The following is a 21,668-nucleotide window of genomic DNA, read 5'->3' on the forward strand; positions in this document are numbered from 1 at the left end:
GCTGGTGAGGCAAAATGTAGCAGAGTGGGGCTGATAGCACTGCTGCTAGGCCATATGCCGCCCAGGCCCTGCATCCCCCATAAGACAGGGTGGGGCAGAGCAGGACCAGTCATACTGCCACCAGTCCCTCTGCCACCCAAGCCCCATGTCCTTGTATGTGGGGGCAGGGTAGAAAGGAGCGGGGGCTGGTGGAGCTGCTGCCAGTTCCCACAACACCCATGCCCCATGACCACCAGAAGTGGGGGGGGGGGCCTCCAAAGTACAAGGCCCAGGGGCAACTGCCCCAAACACCCTATGGACTAAATGACTCAGCTTATGAGGGACGATTGAAAAATTGGGTTTGTCCAGTTTGGAAAAGATTAAGGTGGGACATAATTTTCAAGACATGAAAGAAGAGTGATTGAAAAATTGTTATCCAAACCTCTAGGATATAACAGGAAACCATGGTCTAAAATTGTAGCAAGGGAGGCTTAGGCTGGACTTTCGGAAAAATATGCTATCAGCAAATCTGTCTTGTCCACCACTTGGTCTACTTGCATGTATACTAAAAGCCAAGAAAATGAACGGGTTGTGTCTTGGGAAAAGCACAGCAGGGTGTCGAAATGTAGCATTGGTAAAGTAAAAGAAAAGTAAAATTTTGTGTGTACTGAAGAAGTGTCATCAGCGCCAATGGTTCCATCAAGGATGAATTTGAAAGAAAAACGTGTTTGGTACCAAAGCAAAAAATGTGTCAAACGAGTGCACTAAAACAGTGTGACTATGATCTGGAACAAACATTACACTGAAACAGGTGGCTGGAAGCAATAGTGATGAGCTGCAATCAAAACAAGATTACAGTGATGGAGTACAGTATAAAAAAGATGGATAGGACACCAAAGAAAACAATGCCAATGTCTGTCAGGTCTAGAAGCTGATTATCAACCAGCAGGACATCATATGCAGAGACATTACCAGGCTGGGCTTAATGGAGGAAGAAGCTATGGACAGAAATGAGTGGTAATACCATAATGCTTCCTATGTCTGTCAAAGTGTTTGGGAGGTGAAGGAAAAGTGGAATTAAGCTTGCTCATGGCAACATGACGACGAGAGAGCACGTGTGTTTGTTTGATGGGGAGGCTGCTGTCTTGTACTCCAAATCTAATATTTAAATTAGTCTCCAGCCCAGCTTAGTGAAGATTATTTTCTATTGTAAAGATGAAAACTATCTAAAAAAATGTTTGAAGTTGCAAAATGTACCTGTTCATCTCAATGTGATGTTAACTCCATGCAAATCCAGTGGTTGTCAACTTGTGGTCTGTGGACCCCTTGGGGCCCAGATACTATGTCTAATATTTCAATATGGGTACACAACTCCAAACATTTTCAGGGGTCTTCAAATAGAAAAAAATTGAAAACCACTGTCCTACCAATGTCAGACTGGTCACTAAGATTAAGGCAGCAAGAAAGGATTGTCTTGGGAAAATCTGCATAATCTACTTGATTGTATCCGATTTTTCTTAAGTGGGAGATGTTGGTCTGTAAGCAGAGCTTGGAAGACTACCTTTCTCCATAGTTCTCCCTCAATAAATTCTCTTCATGCCATAAAACCACGGCTACAGCCCATGGACAAGGGCACCATATTTTCCAGACAGCCTGGTATCATCCTGTGCAACATCACAACGTGACCTGAGAGAGATCTGGAACTTGTACAGGACTTCCGATAGTCCATTCACAAGACAATGTGAACAGAAAATCTGGCTGGAGAGCCACTGTCCACTCCAGAGACACTCAAAATGTAAGCAGACTAGTGCTTCAAAATTCCTCCTAAATACTCATTTCATTTCCTCCCAATGTCGTAAGGCAAAACTAGCTTCAAGACAATCCAGATGACTTGGTATCTGAACTTACTTCAGGCAGGCGCACTCTCTCTCTCTCTCTCTCTCACACACACACACACACACACACACTGAGAGATTCATGCAACTAATACTATGTTGCTTACACAAGCCAGAACTGGGAAGATCTTTTCAACAAAAGACTCTCCCAAGAAAACAGAGGAATGGTGCACATGCTGTTCTGCTTTTGGGCAGTGGCACTGGAATATTTTTATAATAGGAGTGGCTGAAAGCCATCGAACAAAACTATATAACCTGTAGATGATGGAAATCACTTCTGGTTTCAACAACCCTAGTTCCTTTTGGGGTTAAATTTTCAAGATATTACCCATATGATTTATAAGGTACCATAATTCCTAAATTCTGCAGAAACTTTTTAAGAAGGTGCATTAACTACCATTACATCAGAAGAATAAGCCTCACCCACCTCAGTTTCCACTATCATGGGTTGGATGAGAGAAACTATAAGCAGAAATCCTATAAAAGACAGAGGGGAATATACCTCCTCAGTCACTCAAGTTAGCTTTTTTATCAGAAGAGATCCAAGAACAGAGTGGATTTCTTAGCAACTCCATAAACTGTATTCAGCTAGATGAAGGAATTTTGATCAACTTGGCTCCTGAAATCGGGATGGAGGTGGTTGTCTGGGTTTCCCACAATTGATGTGTCATTCTGCACATGGGTGATGAGCGATCCAATGAGCTCCAAATATGAGTAAAAAGATTATTGATAAAGATTTACTTACAAACTTACTCAATTAACTCACCAATTTTAAAGGAAGTACTTTTGTAAGCTAAATTTACTTCTCTGTCTCTGTGTTGTGGTATATTTCGTTTCTAAATATAAATCCTAAGCTTTACATTAAAATCCTTCAGGAAAAAGTCATTCAATTTAAATGGTATCTACAGAAATCCATACAAGAACTAGGAAAGGAAGGACACAGTCATTTCAAATTTTTTCTTTTAATGTCTTTAAAAGGTCACAACGTATCCAATCTTATTAATAAATTTTATTTGGACAAGTAGAGAACAACTTGTATCACAACATTTTTAAACAACATGATTAAAGACTGCAGCACTCCTAAGAGTGGTCAGAGATATGTACAGTATACGAAGAAAAAGTTGCACCTCAGAGCCGATCATGATCAAGTTAAAAATACCTGACTTAAAGTACATGTGCTAATAAATTTCCTTCAGGTCATGACCAGCATGAAAATAATTAGGACACAGGTACTCAGCAAAGTTTTCTGCTAATGGGTACAGCAATATGCTGCATTTAAAGATTAAAATCAGATTCTAGTTTAGTGTTAACCACTGAGCCCTTCAGAGAAATTCAAATCTCTACTCTTCCCCATTTACACACATCAAAACTATTCACACTTAAAGATGTGCCCAGCTGCACACAATCAGGTTCTTTGAATGGATAAAAACATTTATAGCTAATACTGGAGATCTTACACCTTGGTATAAATCTGCCTCTCTGGCTATAAGAATTTCAACTATCAGTTGCTCTGGAAAAAAATTGCTAAGTGAACTCCTCAGGAGAAACAACGCAGGTCACTGGAAATTACATCCCTTCTACCATGAAAATGCTCTGCCAATTCAAGTTTCATTTGTTCAGGAAGACAGAAGATTTAAGGCTTCAGTGGCAAATATAATCCTCTGAGCAATGTTTTTCTAAAGTCAAGATGAGACAGGTAATGTTTACTTTTTCTTGACACTTAAAATCCCTGGTATCAGATTTAGATAACATCCACCCGTAGTTAAGTCTGGCAAGAAATCTCTCCTTTTTCAGAAGAGGTTGTCCTAAATCATCCATTTTCGGAGCGTTTGAGGATAGTTTGTGTGTTGTTTTTTTTATTAAAATTATAGTAACATTCAGGGATTTCTTTTAGTAAGTCGATGAAGCAGTGCTCATGGCATCATCTGCAATTTTGGTACTCGCAGGGTGTATGCTTGCAAAATATTTGACATCATTGTCATCATCCATTTGAAGGGCCACAATTATCTGTTCCACAGCTTCTTGATGAGAGTTGGCAGAATTCAGAAAATATTCTGTAAATAAGGAAGAATTTAAGATAATATATAAATGAGAAAAATAAGAACAGCATTACATTTTAGTACAAACCTCAGCCATTACGCTACAGTGTTGTATTGAAAAGCATGAGCACGCCTTCACACCAAGGGCAAACAGAGGCTTCTGTTTTAATATGGAAAGGATATTAATAAGACTGAAATTGTGCGCTAAATCAAAGATTTTCCATTTTTTAGTGTAATTATTATGCTGTAGGCACATATTGTTTCAACTCAACGGCATGAAAAATCCAGGCAACATCTACTCTAAACATAATCACACTCAGTCCTTGCAAGCAGGCAACTAATACATTCATTTAAATGTACCCAATAACTTAAAATAGTTGGGAGTGCTTAAAACATGTGTTTGAAGACTCAAGTTTAATATAGTTATGCTCACTGTGTTGGAGTATAAGACCTCTAAATTCCTTCAGTGTAGTAGGTGGCAGGTGACATGAGCAAAGGGTAGCAGCATGGGTCACTGCAGCAGGAGCCAGAGCGATCCAGCTGTCCACTCCACCCAGCCCCATGTCTTCCAAGCCCGCTCTGCTCTGCTTCACAGCAGCAGCAAAAAGCAGAGCACAGTGGGCAAGGGTGGGGTGTGGAGTGCAGCAGGCTGCTATGTTGCTGGGTCCCATCCCATGGTGAGCACGGGGGTAAAAGGGGTAGCTGACCACTGCTACCTCCCCTGCCCCGGTGTCGGGATCCCCAGGTAATCCCCCATCCACCCCCAAGGATGGTTAAGGCAGCTGCTGCAGGGTCCCAAAGCATCCTATGGATGGGATAGCTCTGGACTCCAACACTGCACATTTGTACTACATCACATCAGTGAATCACCAGTATGCAGGCTGAGCAATGTCCGTAATTTCCTAAAACTAGACCATTTAGGAAAAACTACCAAGGAAAATGGGCTAAGACTGAAAATGGAATCAATCCGTTTCTCCAATGCTACAGAACTAGCTTTTGAAGTTATGATGCTGTCAACAGGATTATAGATACTACCAGGGCCTCAAGGGTCAGACCAGGCTAACCCTGGACACCCCTAACAGTAAGGGTCATGAGAGTACAATGGCATAAGTGGTGTCTCACTGGTGATCTTTTCTCCACTTGGTTACAGCAAAGTAACCCAAAAAGGAGACATGATAAACATTCATTGTCTTGGACATTCATCATCCACTAAACAAGACACTCTGAACTCCAGTACCACCAACCTTTCTCTAAAAGGGTTTGCCTTAATGTTTTTGCAAGTAGAACTCTAACATTTGGAACCCTATCAGATGCCAAGTGTAGTAAATGAGGCAGTAGGTACACAGCAAATTGGTCCATTGGAAGGCAGTCATCTTCAATGACAGTCTGTCAAAGAGAATGAAGCAACTGCATTAGATTTCACCCCCATGAAGAAGGGGCTAAAAAACAATACAGACCACAATGACAGTTCAAGGATCCTACAAACTTCGTAATAATCAACATATAAGAATATTTAGCATTCATATAGCACTTTCTGTCTACAGAACACAAAATGATTTACAGATATAGGACACTGCATGCCTCAATAGGAGGTGAGGCCTTACAAAGCAGAATACAGAACTAAGAAAATGCAGACTCAAAAAGAGACCATTAAAATCAGCATAAGTTACTTTACAGAGCGATAACTTGTTCATGTTTACTTACAGTAATAGGGGCATTTTGTAACTGAAGCTGGTCTTAACTTACACATAATTTAGAAATCCTTACTGATTTACACGGCTGTAATTAGATGTAGTGGTTAGAATGGGGTTAAGTTATGCTGCAGTTTTCCTTCTAATTTCAAAGAGTGATCTTAACACACAGACTTATCCAGATATGTAATCCTACCCCTGCTGAACAACAGAGCACAAGATTTAGTTGATTGAACACAAAACCGCAGAGAACTAAGAACCAGGTGACAGTCTCTCCTGACAATATTCACTGGACAACCAGAGAAGGCCAGTGAAATTCCATGGGGCTTGCCTCACAGCGATCCTGACAAATTTTCTCCTCAATTGCAGGGCAGTGAGGGAAGGAGTTCTAGAAAAGGGGCACAACACATCAAATTCAAAGCTCCGCAAGTTTCTTTAAACAAGATCAAACCCCAGGGAGGAGAGACCCATTCTAACACACACTTTGGGAACCATTTCCCACATGGCAGGAGATCTGCCCAAACCGTTCCTTTGCTGTCACTGGCCACTGAAGCCACACCTGAGGTCTATTCCACCTCCATCACTCAGGGCCAGCTTGTTTTCCTTGATGGTATTTCTGACTGATTCTGAACAACCTGCACCAGCTGGGTGTGTAGGCAATGGCACCCTCTGGCCCTTTCTGCCTGAACAGATCACTCAGCAAATGGTAAGCAACTATCACTCACCACTAGAGGGTGCTCACTGCATATCAGTCCATGGAATAAGTGGCTACAGGGTAATCCCAACCCAGGTACCCTGTGTACCATTCAGACTAATTTTATTCTGTCACCTTTTTTCAGTTTGTTGCTTCTGCTCAACACTACACTTTGATTCTCTGAACAGTGAGGAGAACAGATGATGTTTGCATGCCAAACTTCAGCAGCATGCAACATGGGAATTTAGAAGCAAGCGTGACTGTGGAACAAAGTACTATATCAAACTCTCCTGGGTAGGGAAGAAATAACTCTGTGTCCACTCTTCCCTGCCACCCCATCAGAAGAAAGATTCTCTGGCAATGATTTCTCTGAATGATTCAGGAAAATACAAATGGATCCTCTTAAGAAAGCTGTCTTCCCTCTCTCAAACAAATATCTACATAAAAACTCTTACCTGGCAGATATAGACAAACGTTTGCCGACCTGACCACCTTTGGCATCTACAGAATTTTTCTACAAGTTCAGTCATGAGGTCTAGCACAAAAGTTGATGTTGAAGCCATATGTAACTTCTTTATCATTTCACTAACCTACAAGAAAGGTTAAGTTACCAATATGTAAATTCAAATATAACAGCTTCTGACCATGAACTGGAAGTCTGAGACACTGGAGTCACTGAGATTATTTTATATTAAAATTTGTTTCTTAGCTCATACCAGCTTGTAGGAAATCCATCGAACAGAGGAAACTTTATCGGCACAGAGGCTGAGGGCAATAGGTCGTAAATAATCATAGACGTCTCTGGCGCTGTATAGGTCTAGAAGCAAGATCAGCTGTCTAAAAAAGATCAGACATAAAAAGGTACCCTTAACCTTGAAAAATACAGTTAACACAACAATGCCTGCCATTTAATATAACAGAAACCAAACTACATATACTGATGATAAACATTTCCATTCTTAAGTCTGCTTTAACTGCCTTCTGTCATAATATTGAATAATTCCACTCCTATAATTTGCCACTTATTCAGCAAATATGATCCCAATTCTGCAGATCATTAAAGAATCATTAAAATAATCTGGCAAAAGAAAAAAATAAAAGGCAAAAAAGTTGCACTTATTAGATTTTATAATTAATGACAGTATGACAAGGTGTATGCAAGCAATAGTGTGACACACAGCAGGATGTACAGATAACATCAATATCTATTCTGATTAAAGTAAATACATCATGTTTGATCAAACAAAGTATTAAGCATGCACCCCTCTATCCTCTCCTTATAAGTATACTAAAATAGTTACTGCTTGGACAACTGAAGTGGAAGTGTTCAACTAATTTTATAAAGGGACACACAAAATAATTTATAAACCATTAAATTATTTGTCGGTATTGCTAGTTTGTCACAGACATGAGTAAAATGTGCTGCAGAAGCTGAAAGCTCATGCAGATAAGCACAAGATAACATGTTAAAATGCCACTGTAAAATAGTGTATTTCATTGATTTACAAATTGAAACTTTAAAATCCACATAGCATAGCAGAAAAAAATACCCAAATCCAAATCAAAATCTCTTGAACGTACTCTGCCAGCTCATATCGAAAACGCCAGTTCCTGCTGTTATCAGTCACTAAGAATTCCTGGAGCTGATAAAGATACTCTCGTCGTTTGTCAAGATGAAGAAGCTGGAACAATAAATATAATCAGAGTGGTGCAGACTGAAAGCCCTTCAGGTGAATGGATGGAATATAAACAAGATATTCATCATACAATGCCCACTTTGATTCCAAAACTACCCTTCGATATATAACAGTATAATGCCTGTACAACATTTTGGGTAAAATTTTGCTGTGACTTGCAAGAAAGTCAGCAAAGTTAAGGGGATGCTATTAAACAAAATTTTATGCTGTATATAATTTAAAATTAAAGAGAAAGTGGTAAATAACTGCTATGTCTTCAACTAGCTCAGAGGAGGAAAAGTATTAGCTTCATAAAGCTTTTACAACACCTTTCTCTAGTATCACATAGGTATTTGGCTGGACTGTTGTAAGGAATTATACTAGTATAATCTATAGGCACAGATCTACACAGGTAAAACAACTGGTTGCTAGGCATAATACATTAATAGTCCAAAGTGAAATGAACTTGAAATGTACCTTTAAGAAATCATGTAAGTGTTTAAGGACACCTATCCTAACTTCATCCAGGTCCTTTAAAAACCCATTGAAGACTGGAACCAAGTCTCCAGCTGTGAGTTGGTCACCTAGGATAACTGCAAGCTCATGTATAGAGAAAGCTAATGTCCTTCGAACTTTCCACTGCAAAAAATAAAAGTAATTGCATTTATTAATAAATTATCCCTCACAATAGTTGTTTTTGTGTTAGGATCAGTTTTCTAGTTGTCCAAATTTAATATAGGAACCCTCATTAAAACCACTTAGTTCACTTATTCGCTTCAATAAAACAGAGCTCTTTTTTCAGAGGCAAAAAAAGCAAGATATAAATTGGACTACACAAGAATTGTCTGTGCCAATCGTTTTGTTGATTGTTCAGTTCCTGGATATGCAGATGGGGATAAGGTACTTGGCTATACTGTAAATCTCAGAGGGTTACAAGAGACTTTCCTGTTAGGGAAGCCGGCCTCTGACACCTACCTACATGAGCCAATATTTTGTTCCAAAAAACATCTTGGCACAAGCACTGGTCCAATTAAGAGGCGTCAGGCCCTTTTAGTTTCTATGTGGCCTTATTTTGGGGACAGAGGGGGTGAAAAGGAAACATGACACACTGTTTTAATGTTTAATGTATTTTCATTTATATAAAAAGTAAGTATCGGTATTTAATTCTACCCTCTGCTTCTGACCAGCACTTTCAAACTACCAAATGAGATCTTTGCACACTTAATCCTATTTTAGTCATGCAGTTTTGTCTCACATTATTCTTAGGAAAGACTTTCAAAGTAACTTAAACACATAGTAAACTTAGTAATGTTATTTTTTTTTACTTTTATTTTTCCTTACTGATTGAGTGCTTCCCCCCACCTTACCGTAAAGCATTTTGACAAATGTGGTTTATTAAAAATCCTGCATTATCTGAATCACTTTTTTGTTCCCCAGCATGACATACAAGAACTATATGCACTCTCAAAAACAAGAAGTCCTACGGCACCTTATAGACTAACAGATTTATCAGAGCGTAAGATTTCATGGGCAAAGACTCACTTTGTCAGATGCATCATATACATGGACTCCCGTAGCATGTATGTCATATTGGGGACAAGGAAAAGATTCAGCTGCTGTAGTGGTTTTTTGGCACAAAAGGAAGCCACATCACTACAGGGCTCCTGCCCTTTGGATTATTCAAAATATCAGTTCTTCAAACACCACCCTGCTACCTCTGCTGTTTGGAAAATCAGGACTATATTGTATAAATACACCATGGCTGCAGCTATGCTACATTCCCCTTTCGGAAGGGGATTGCAAATATAGCTGATCAGAAATGCAAATGAAGTGTAGATTTACAAATCTTGTGCTTCATTTGCACAATCACATGGGATCTCACTTCCGGAAGAGCTATTTTCGAAAACCAAAAACAGCCGTGAAGACGGGGTTCATTCAAAAAGAAACCCTGCTTTCAAAAGCACCCTTCTTCCTGAAAAAAATGATACCCCTATTTTCATTAGAAGTGCCACAAGTATGGTATCAACCAGAAGTGATCAAGACTTTTAGTTTCTCATCTACCCACAAGGTGACAAGTTCAGCAACATTTGTGCATCTATTTCAGGCACTTACATGGTCCCCCCTTTACCATAATATCTGAGCATTTCACAAATTTGGTGTCCAAGCTTTGTTCTGGGACACTAGTCAAATTATTATTCAGAAAAAGAGCATCACCTGCTAAATTACCAATACCAGTGACAGGAGTTATGAAAATCATTAATTCAAAAATACCCATTATACAGAAGCAGTTATGGAAGTTTACATGGAATATGTTTTCAAAGCTGCTTGAATTTAAATTCTTTAACATACCTGCATGTCAGATGCTAGTGTCTCATATGTGTCTTTCAGACAGTGCCAATTCTGTCTACCTAATGTAAGCGCCACACCTGGAAGGCTATATGCACAGTGTTTAGCAATCTCAGTATCAACAGTTTGTGCACGGGAAGGATCAGTCATGGATAAATACTGATCCAACAAGGCTTGAGGTACAACATCCTAGAGAGACAGCAAGACTTAGTTTGCCATATTTTCAAGTAATTGCCATACAACCTACTGTACAAAAACTAAGTTACCTCTTGAGAGAATTTTTCTCAGCTCATAATAATGGACAAAAATGCTTAAAGATTTAACATATAAATTTTATAATAGAAGTATCATCTATAAAAATCAGATTGACTTTAGTTTTTTAAAGTTGGTATTTTAAACAAATATTATGATTACTTAAGCATTAATTAATACAGAAACAATAACTGAGAAGGTATGATTGATTATTTTTAAATACCCAGTCTACGTCACTTTCAGACTACTGTCACACAGTAGGAGCACTGTTTGAAACTTAAGAAGAAACAATTTCATTTAGTGTAGTCTCTACACTGCTCACATTACAGCACTGTGATGTGGGCAGTGTAGTCATCTGTTATTGCCCCAGGGAGTGGGATCTGGGGGTAGCTCTCCCAGCAATAAAAAAACCACTACCCTGAAAGAGGGGTGGCAGCCTTCTCGTCTGGCTCCCAGAAATGAAGTGCTGTCTTTTCAGCTGTTAAGACTTTGTCATTCTGGGGTTTTAATTTCACACCCCTGAATAACTGAAATTTTAGCACTGAAAGTGACAGGGTAAACACAGACTTAGACTTCTACAGTATTGCTCAATATTTACACAAATATTAAAAACTCAGTATCCTGTGAGACTGGCAGACTTTATGCCTGTTTAACAAATACATAAAATATACACAAAAATAAGTAACCAGTGCTGGTTAGAATATGTTTTTCCCACCCTACAGAAAATGTTTTGGCAAAAAAAAGATTAAATTGAAATGATTCATTTTGGATCAGTTCAACATGAAAATGTGTTTGCCTGAGCTGCTAGGTGTCTCATAGGAATGGCAGTTTGGGTGCCTCATGCTTCTCCCTTATGTGCTGGGCTTTTGGGTAGGACTACTTCTCCCATGATACACTACATTCTATCCCCTTGCTGAGTAGCTGCAGTGTTTCACAGGAGTTGTAGTCTGTCTTGGAGTACCCAGCCCACAGAGAAATATGAGCAAATTAGGTTCCTACGCTACACCTCCCATCACACATCCCAGTGGCGCAGGAAGATATAGTTTCATATCAAATTAGACCCAAATACTTCTATTTGTTATCATCAAATCTAACTTTTTTTTTCTGCTAAAGCCAAAGTTTTCAATGTACAACACATTTTTTGTGCAAATGTCTATTGAATAGAAAAAACACAGTTTTTGCTGAAAATCTGTTTTAATGAAAAATTTTTGACTGGCTCTATAAACAAGTCATAGACAGTTTCACAGCAAGTCAGTGGCAGAGTTAAAAAAATAAAATAAAATACCCTGGGAGTCTTGATTAACAGCTCTACTGCCAAAACTACACTACTACTTTAAAAACAAAAAATGAAATGGTCAGTGACAGTGGACTAAGCAGCCAATGTAACCACCGTCTCTACAAAGTATTCAAGGCTGGATTATACAGAGACCTACTAGTGACACTTACACCATTGTCTGAAAATTACTACAGCCCACATAACTAAAGGTGAGCTTTCCATAATCACCTGCCGTTGATAAAGTTTCGATTTAATCCAAATTAAAGGGAGGGGGGAAATCTCATTTACCTGTACTTTGGATTTTCTTTCCTCTTCAGGGCTGAAACTACTATTGGTGCTCAAGTCTGAATCATTATGAATATAGCAGAGAGTGGAGTCTATGTTCTGCATGGGGTAGGGTGCAGGGAAAAGTGGTGGAGAAGGGTCACTTACAAAATGGGACATTCAAGGATTTTACACACACTCACGCGCACGCATACCCCTTAACATAAAACTTGTATTTATTTAGGTCCAAAACAATACAGATTTCTATCCCAAGTTTGAGGTGATGTAAAATCTTTATAAACTAGAAGATGATTAATTATACCATTCCCACCACCATAACAGCTGAGTGTCTTCCATTAATGCAGTAGACAATAATTCCTGTCACATGTTGTTCTCTCAACAAAGGGGAAAGGAACTCAAGCCAAAATAGGAAACAAGCAGGATAAAGAATATTTACACAAACTAGATGGATTCAAGTAAGAAGGGCCTGGTGAAATCCATCATAGAATACTTAAGGAACTCAACCATTAACATTTAATTTGGAGCACTCACGGAGAACGCACACAGTTCCAGAAGAACGCCAAAAAAACAGCACCTACCTTTAAAAAGGGGAACAAAGAGAACCCAGGGGAAGTGTTCCCCCTAATTTTTTACATCCATATTCAGAATAACGTGTTATGTGCACCAATATGGAGCTGATCTATCAAGAGTTATTTTGCACATACACAGCATGTGGCAGGGATTATGCTGATGGGTTGGGTATGGGAGGGAGCTCTGGACTAGAGAAGAAAGTTGAGGCACAGAGTAAGGCTGGAGGGTTCAAGGAGCAGGCTGCCCCAAGGAGAAAGGACTATCCCTTACCCTCTCTCACCACAGCAGCTTGGGGCCAGGGAAAGGGGCCTCACAGTCTGGAGAGGGACAACTGTCCCCCAGCCACAGCAAGTCCAGGCTAGGCTGGGTGAGGGCCAGGAAAGGGGCCCCTGTACCCCCACAGCTCTGTGGAAGCTCAAGGCTGGACTCTGTAGCCAATGCAGAAGCATGCAGAGAACATCTGATAGACAACCCTTCCATATTTTGACACAGGTACCTTTTTTAGGCACTCTTCAAAATGTAACTTCACTTTAAAAAAGTAAGAACTTCACTGTTAAGAGCTTGTAGGTTAGGTCACTCCCTAGGTCATGGTGGCAACTTTAAGATTTTGGAATGAGGGCAGTCTGCAGATCCTCCATCAAACACTCAAAATTACAAAATAATCCGACTTTACATATATACAAATGTACGTATGGAGTGTTTTACCAACATAGTGAGCAATGCTGTCTGCTGTAGCAGCTTAATGGTAGCACAGTATAATCTGAAACCTATTTTCGGTGCAAACTAGCAAACAACAATCCATGAAGGCTGCATCAAGCTTGTATGATTCCTCTATGCTACTGAAGTCTCGAAGACCATCACACTTGTTGCTCCAAGTAGAGTGGTCACAACATTTCTGCCACACCACACAATGAAAAACACAGCATCTATTAAATGTTGCTGTTTGACTGGGATGGTGGGGGGTGGGGAAAGTGAAAGAATGAGAAGAGCCACAAATAAAAAAACAAAATAATATTGAGTGGGAGTATCTGTCCTTATTAGCCAGAGTATTATCAGAAGTCCGCTGCGACATCTCCTGATTGTTTCCCTGTCAGAAAAACATTTTGCCTCATGCAGTAAAATATTTCCACCATAAACAAAATGCTTCTCTCTCATCAAATAGAAACAGTTAATTTATTTTAAAAAGGGCTTTATTTCTACTAAGAACATTTCACTGCAGTAAACTGTAGGTGACCATTAGTCAGTAGTGAGGTTTATCTTCAACTACTCAAATGGTTCAGATCGTTGGGAGGATAAACTTTACTTAATACAACAGGCAGAACTGCAAAATCAGCAAACAAACCCGGGCACCACTTCAGCCTGAAACAGGAACGGTTTAGCTGTGTTTGCTGCAAAAGACATATTACTGTAGCTGTGTATTTTTGAATCAAACCATTTGTCTGCCAAACAGCCACATCTCTTACCTCAACAGTGTCGCTAATTAAAGGCACATTCTCATCCTGAATTAGTTTATAATTTAGTTGGTCTTTGATGCTCAGTTCATTTTGTGACTCCATTCCCTTGCCAATGCCTGCCGCTGTCTCCTCCTGAGGGTCCAAAGTGGAGGCTCGGAGTGCAGCAGACAACACCTCCACTTGTGCTATATGCAAAGTGAAACACATTAACATTTCCTTCCAATTCCATTACAGAGCAACAAAACTGCTGATAACTACCTTTGAAAAATATTTTTTAATTTATGGAACAGCTAAAGAGGGCAGCTGACCATGTCCTACTCAGATTATAGTAAGTCCCTTAATAGAATAAAACTGCGAGATGAGATAGGTCTCATTGGCTGCCACTGCCTCAGAAGTTCAAAAGAAGCACTGGAGCTAAGGGAGTATCTGTCTGTGAAGCAAGAGACTCAAGAATGAGAGGCTGCTGAGGTAATGTACCTTTAAAGAATTATCTTTATAAAAACGTGACAAGCTACTTATGTTGAGGCTAGATAAATAGATGTCCACAACCTGCAACAGGCAGAACACACAGACCAGCTTATTGGCAATTATAGTTAAAAGCACATGGCAAATAAAGGGTGAGGAGAATTTAGACTTTTTACTTGTACTGATTGATTTAAAAAGTTTGACTTTTTGGTTTTTAGAAATCAGGAGAAAGTTGGGTTTTTTTAGGGACTGAATGAAAGAGTTGCAAAAGTACATCTAGTTGCATCCCGGTAAATCTATGTGGAGAGCAGGTTTGCTAATTCTTCCAAGAGAAACTGTATAAAGTAGATCAGGGATCCTGAAAAATACATATACAGATGCTTCCACGCTGCAAATTACCAGAAGATTGACTGGTCCCAATATGCTAAACTAATTCTGAACAAAGCAATTCTTCTGGAAATGCAGACAACATATCAGAGAGTATGTTATTCAGTAATAATTACAAGTTTCAGGGCTTCGAAAATTTTGCTCACACCCTGAAAACAGATAAAAATGAAATCTGACATTTCACTTCATCTGGCTTTTTTGCCATTCTTCTTCTCACCACAAATTAAAGAATTTTAGCTCTCTCATACACCTCCCCAATCCTATTAATAAATCCCAGGCTCTCCTTCTCCAAATGAAGGGAATTATAACTCCTGCTCCAAAGAAAACTATTGGGCTGCTACTTTGCACAGCCATTCTAGAATTACAAGACTTCTGGACACACAGGATGTGACTGGCCTTGTACCAACTCTTGCAATTTTAATCGTCGCCTCTGGCCTCACACATAAGTTTACGCATAAAAGGCCATCACAATTTAGTCAAAGCGAGATTAATTTGCATGGCGCACCTAACTTTTCTTACAAGTGACTGTTACATAAAGCAGAATTACAACTCAGCACAATATTAAACACTAAAACACACAGGTGGACAACTGAAATGCACACAGTGTTGTGGAGACCAGTAAGTAACATCAAATACAAAAGCCAGTGCTTTTTTTGTGCCAGTATCTGCCAGTACTGAGTACCAGCACTGAGACTGGCTGGGGGTGGGGGAGGCAGGGAGCTGGCTGAGTACGGGTACCTCTTTATTTTATAGAAAAGGCACTAGTAAAAGCCAAATGTAAACTGTTATTTTATGTCTCTGGGACAGTCTCTGGATGGGGATAATAGCAGCAGGAACAAATAAGTAAAGATTTGGTTATTATGCAGCCTGGCCAGTTCTGTAAATGACAAGCATTAAATATAATACCTGAAAGAAAAGAGTTACAGTAGGATTGTAATAATCTACACGGACATGAAAGCCCAACAGAAACTAAATATACAAAAAAAGTACTAATGCTATACCATGAAATGCATCAGATTCTTTAGAAAGCATTGGTCTTAATATCATCTTTTGTATAACGCAAGTTCTCTACAGTAAGCTTTGTAAAATTAATGCACAAACAACAGATATATGGATAAGCAAAATGAATGATTGAGTTTCTACTAAAATTGAAAAGGGAAAGCAATTACTACCTCTTACCAGATTATTTTGGCATGAAATATTATTCCAGATTTTTAGGAGAGTTAATTTTTGTCAGGCAAACAACCTGCACAAGTAATTCAACTGAACTTCACCCTAATGTACATTTAGGAGATCTTACCTCTCCTCACCTCACTCCCAACCAAAAACATTAAAATATAGGCCTTTTATTTTCAATTAAAAAGATTAGGGGGCTTTTTCTAAACAGACATCATCTATAAGATGCATGACACTTCAAAATGTGTGTGTGTTTAAAGAAAAGCACATAAATAACTCAGGGAAATAAAGTTCTACATGCTAGCACACCTTCCCTCTATTTTCTGCAGTTTCTCTTTTCTGCTTCCCTTGTTTTCACTCTTTTGCTTTCTGTGTCTCTCTTTAGTGTTTGTTTATTATTAGCAAGCAAAAAATGTTCCTGTAATTTTTTTTAGTGCTACAATGGCACACATACTTATTTAAAAAATAAAACTATACCAAAACACCTAGTAGGAACTTCAAATTTCTTTAAGGCTGCTCTAATGATTTAAAAAAGGTTTTTTCCTACTTTAACTAGTTGATATTTATTACAGGTGTACTGATAGACACACATCTAATTAAGGATGAACAGTATTTTCCATGCTAAGGCCCCATTTTCTCATATCTGCCTCAGACTGACATTATTGGGTAAGTTTCAGCTAAAATGGTTATGGAAAACTGTTCTTCTGCCCCATATCTTAAAATTTTACAACGATTTTGTTGAGAAACTCTATCTCCTCCTTGCTTTAAAGCAGGAAAGAGAAGTTACTCACCTGTAGTAACGATGGTTCTTCGAGATGTGTCCCCGTGGGTGCTCCACAATAGGTGTCGGGCTCGCCCGGCGCCGCAGATCGGAAATCTTCCAGCAGTTTCTCCTGGATCGCGCATGCGCCAGCGCGCGCCGCCCCCCCTGCATGCCCACGGCCACGTGCGCGATCCGGTCCCCGCCAGTTCCTTGACCAACCGCCTCGCATGCTCCTGAAAAACACTAGACAGAGATCTGAGGCGGGGAGGATGGGCGGGTGGTGGAGCACCCACGGGGACACATCTCGAAGAACCATCATTACTACAGCTGAGTAACTTCTCTTTCTTCTTCGAGTGGTCCCCGTGGGTGCTCCACAATAGGTGACTACCCAGCAGTAACCCAAGTAAGGAGGTGGGTAATCAGTTTATATGCAGCTTGCCCCCGGAGAGGACTGCTGTTGACAGACTGGTATCCTCTTTGAATACCCGAGGCAGGGCATAATGCTCGGCGAAGGTGTCGTAGGATGACCAGGTTGCCACTCTACAGATGTCTTTTAACACAATGCCCTTGAAGAAGGCAGTTGACGACGCCACCGCCCTGGTGGAGTGAGCCCTGGGCGGGGCCAGCAAAGGAGCATTTTGAAGCTCGTAACTCATTTTTATACCGGACACAATGTGCTTAGAGATTCTCTGTGAAGAGAGACCTTCTCCTTTTGACCTGGGAGTGAGAGAGACTAGGAGCCTGTCCATTTTCCGGAAGGACTTAGTCCTGTCTATGTAGAAGGCCAACGCCCTCCTCACGTCCAGGAGATGCAGGCGTGCCTCCTTGCCGGAGATGTGAGGCTTCGGGTAAAACGAGGGTAAAACTATTGGCTTGTTAAGATTGGACTCCGAAGAGACTTTTGGAACAAAGGCTGGGTGCAGCCTTAAGCTTACCGCCTCCTTTGAGAATACTGTGCAGTGCGGCATTGCCATCACTGCCGCGAGCTCACTCATCCTGCGGGCTGACGTAGTTGCAAGAAGGTTGTTTTTTACCGTAAGGAGACGTAGGGGAACTGTGGCTAATGGTTCAAAAGGCGGACCCGATAGCGTGCTGAGCACCAAGTCCAAATTCCACGATGGTGGAAGTGGTTTCCGAGGGGGGTACAGGTTTACCAGCCCCTTCAAGAACCTGGTAATGATAGGATGGGTGAATACCGTGGGCCCTTCCTCTGTATGCCGAAAGGCTGATATAGCGGGGAGGTGGACCTTTAGCAAGGATAGAGAAAGCCCGCCTCTCTTGAGGTCCAATAAGTATTCTAGCATTACAGGTATAGGAACGTCAAGGGGAGCTAACTGCTTGGCGGAACACCAGGCTGTGAATTGAGTCCATTTCTGCTTGTAAGTCCTCCTAGTGGAGGTCCTTCGGCTATGTTCCAGTACTTGTTGTACTCCCTCCGTACACGTGCTCTTTAAGGAGCTGAGCCATAGATTAGCCATGCTTGTAGGTGCAGACCCTGAGGGTGCGGGTGCACTATGGACCCGAGCCTGCGTGAGTAAGTCCGGCGCCACCGGTAGAGGGAGCGGTGGGTGGTCCGACACGCGCAGAAGCAAGGGACACCATTGCTGCCGATCCCAAGCGGGATTATGGAGCATCATGCAAGCTCTCCCCCTTCTGGCTTTGTGCAAGACCTTGTGGATGAGCCTGCGGGGGAAACGCGTAAAGTAGGGAGCCCCTCCATGAAAACATGAATGTGTCCCCCAGGGACTCCCCGCCCCACTCCTGCCCTGGAGCAGTACTGGGGACACTTTTTGTTGTACTGGGTGGCAAACGGATCGATCTGGGGAAAACCCCCATGTACGAAAATTGCACCGTAGCAGATCGGAGCGGATCTGCCATTCGTGCGTGATTGCAAAGCGCCTGCTCAGCTGATCTGTTTTCACGGTGTGAGCGCCCAGCAAGTATGAGGCTTTCAACATTATGTTGTTGGCGATGCACCAATTCTACAATCGGACTGCTTCCGCACATAAGGCACGGGATCGTGCTCCTCCTTGTCGATTGATGTAAAACATAGTGGAGGTATTGTCGGTATTGAATCCTGACTACTTTGCCATGTAGGTAATCTCGAAAATGTTTGCACGCGTTGAACACTGCTCTGAGCTCCAGTATGGTTATGTGCAGTGTCTGTTCTGCAGGGGACCATAGCCTTTGCGTTACCTTGTCGTCGATGTGCGCTCCCCATCCTATGTGGGAGGCGTTGGTAGTAAGAAAAATAGAAATTTGTGGTTGGTGAAAAGGCACCCCCACTAGCAGATTCTCGGGGTTTTCCCACCACGCCAGGGATCTGCGCACCTCTGTTGTGGGCGACACCACCCTGTGGACAGTGTGGGATGCTGGTTTGTAAACGCTCGCCAGCCAATGCTGCAGGCTTCACATGTGCAACCTGGCATTCTGTACCACAAACGTCGCTGCCTCCATGTGGCCCAGCAGCTGTAAGCACGTTAAGACCGGCACCATGGGGCTGTATGTGATGACTTGCACCAGCGAACTGATGGCGCGGAAGCGGGCGTTGGGCAGGTACACCCTTGCTGTGATAGAGTTTATGCGTGCCCCTATGAACTCTATATGTTGTGTGGGTTCGGACTTTGACTTTGCGAGGTTGATGACTAGGCCCAGCGAAGAAAAACGTGTCCACTGTGACACGTATCATGCATGAGACCTCTGCCTTCGAGGCCCCTTTTAGCAGGCAGTCGCCCAGATATGGGAAAAATAAACACCCCCTGTCTGTGCAGGTAGGCTGACACCACTGCCAGGGTTTTGGTAAAGACTCTGGGGGCCGAGGAGAGGCCGAATGGAAGAACCCTGTGCTGGAAGCGCTCCTGGCCGACTGTGAAGCGGAGGAAGCGTCTGTGTGCCGGGTGGATTGTTATATGAAAGCAAGCCTCTTGTAAGTTGAGTGCTGCAACCCAGTCTCCATCGTTCAGTGCCATGAGTATCGAGGCAACTATGATCATCCGAAAACGTTGCTTGCGCAAGTAATGGTTGAGGCCCCTAAGATCTAAGATGGGCCTCCAGTCTCCTGTTTTCTTCTCTGGTAGGAAGTAGAGTGAATAAAAACCTACCCCTGGAATTATTCCGGCACTCTTTCCACCGCCCCTATGAACATAAGGTGATTCACCTTCTGCTTGAGCCTCGCCTCATGGCAGCGTCCCTGAGGTGAGGCCTGGTGGGAGGCTTCGTCGGTGGAAGCAACTAGAAGGGGATCGCGTAACCCATGGCTATAATCTCCAGCACCCATTTGTCTGTGGTGATCTTTTGCCATTGGGAGTGGAACAGTCTGAGGCGATGATGGAACATGAGATGAGAGTGGCATTGAGTGAGGGTATTGATAGTGTAGCCCCCGACATACCCGTCAAACTTGTTGCCTTTGGGCCTGACTCGAGGGCGTACGGCTTTGTTGAGAACGTCACCTAGGAGTTCTGCACTGTTGCTGCTGTTGATAGCGCCCTTGGCCGTAGCCCCGTTGATATCGAGCACGCTGTGGTTCTAAGTGTAGCGTCTTTGCTGAGGATAAAATTTTTCCCTCCTGTATGAGGGAGTATAAACGCCCAAGGCTCTAAGTGTAGCTCTCGAGTCCTTACTGGAGTGAGGGACCGAGTTGGTTGAGTCTGCAAACAGCTTGTGTGTATCAAAGGGAAGGTCCACGATCTTCGCCTGTAGGTCCATCGGGATACCCGACGTCTGGGGCCAGGATTCTCTACGCATAACCACTGCTGTAGCCGTTGAACGTGCCGCCGTGTCCGCCACGTCCAGGGCAATGTGGACTCCCGTCCGTGATGCTGCATAGCCCTCTTGAATAATCGCCTTTAACACCAGCTTTTTGTCTTCCAGAAGTGAATCCATGAGGGGAGTAAGCCTGGAGTAATTATCAAAATTATGGTTTGCTAGGTGAGCCCATAATTTGCCACTCTCAATAGCAGGGTAGAAGAGGAATATACCTTCCTGCCAAACAGCTCTAGCTTCTTCGCATCTTTGTCCGATCCCTCTGATTTGTACTGAGAAGCCTTTGACCTCTGTTGGGATGACTCGACCACCAAACAATTTGGTTGTGGGCGACTGAAGAGGAACTCCATGCCCTTTGCTGGGACGAAGTACTTCTTATCCGCTCTCTTGTTCGTAGGCGGAACAGAGGCCGGAGTCTGCCATATAGTAATGGCTGACTCCAGAATGGCTTCATCCAGTGGAACAGCAATTTTGGATGAAGCCGGGGGTCTCAAATTTTCCAGGAGTTTGTGATGTTTCTCCTGCACCTCTGCCGTTTGAATGTTTTGCATGAAGCCACCTTTTTAAACAGCTCCTGAAACTCTTTAAGGTCATCCGGGGGAGAGACATCCCTGGGGGCCATGGCCTCATCTGGGGAGGATGAGGAGGAACCACTAGGGTAAACCTCCCTCGAACCCTCGGGCTCCTGCAGTCGATGATACACTTGCTCGCTGGAGGATTGTGAAGGAAAGTCTCGGGGTTCTAAAATTAACTCCCCTTGAGACAACTGAGTTTCCGTGCCCGATCGGGAGTGCCCACAGGGATATTGAGTGGCCGGGGAGGACCTGCCCCTGGGTGTAGGCCTATGGTGTCTGTGTCCAGCATGATAAGGACGACCATGGCAGCATGGGCAAGGGTCTGGGGATGGAGACCTAGACCACTCACGGGGTGTGTACCCCCGATGTCTAGGAGAGCAAGA

The 21,668-nt window shown here is 42.1% G+C and overlaps 1 protein-coding gene across 3 annotated transcripts in view; it reads right to left on the reverse strand.

The window, feature by feature from the left end:
- Nucleotides 1-2,823: 2,823 nt before the first annotated feature.
- Nucleotides 2,824-21,668, reverse strand: part of PPP4R1 (protein phosphatase 4 regulatory subunit 1) — a 99,762-nt gene continuing 80,917 nt past the window's right edge. For all 3 annotated transcript variants that reach the window (XM_074987451.1, XM_074987450.1, XM_074987452.1), the window contains 9 exons: nt 14,167-14,342; nt 12,137-12,232; nt 10,324-10,509; nt 8,452-8,613; nt 7,880-7,980; nt 7,015-7,135; nt 6,754-6,888; nt 5,158-5,299; nt 2,824-3,928 (listed from right to left, as the gene is read on the reverse strand). In XM_074987451.1, coding sequence (XP_074843552.1) covers nt 3,765-3,928; nt 5,158-5,299; nt 6,754-6,888; nt 7,015-7,135; nt 7,880-7,980; nt 8,452-8,613; nt 10,324-10,509; nt 12,137-12,232; nt 14,167-14,342 — 1,283 coding nt within the window. In that variant the 3' untranslated portion in view covers nt 2,824-3,764. The remainder of the gene's footprint in view (nt 3,929-5,157; nt 5,300-6,753; nt 6,889-7,014; nt 7,136-7,879; nt 7,981-8,451; nt 8,614-10,323; nt 10,510-12,136; nt 12,233-14,166; nt 14,343-21,668) is intronic.

Source organism: Carettochelys insculpta, chromosome 2 (assembly GCF_033958435.1).
Source record: "Carettochelys insculpta isolate YL-2023 chromosome 2, ASM3395843v1, whole genome shotgun sequence".
NCBI lineage: Eukaryota > Metazoa > Chordata > Testudines > Carettochelyidae > Carettochelys > Carettochelys insculpta.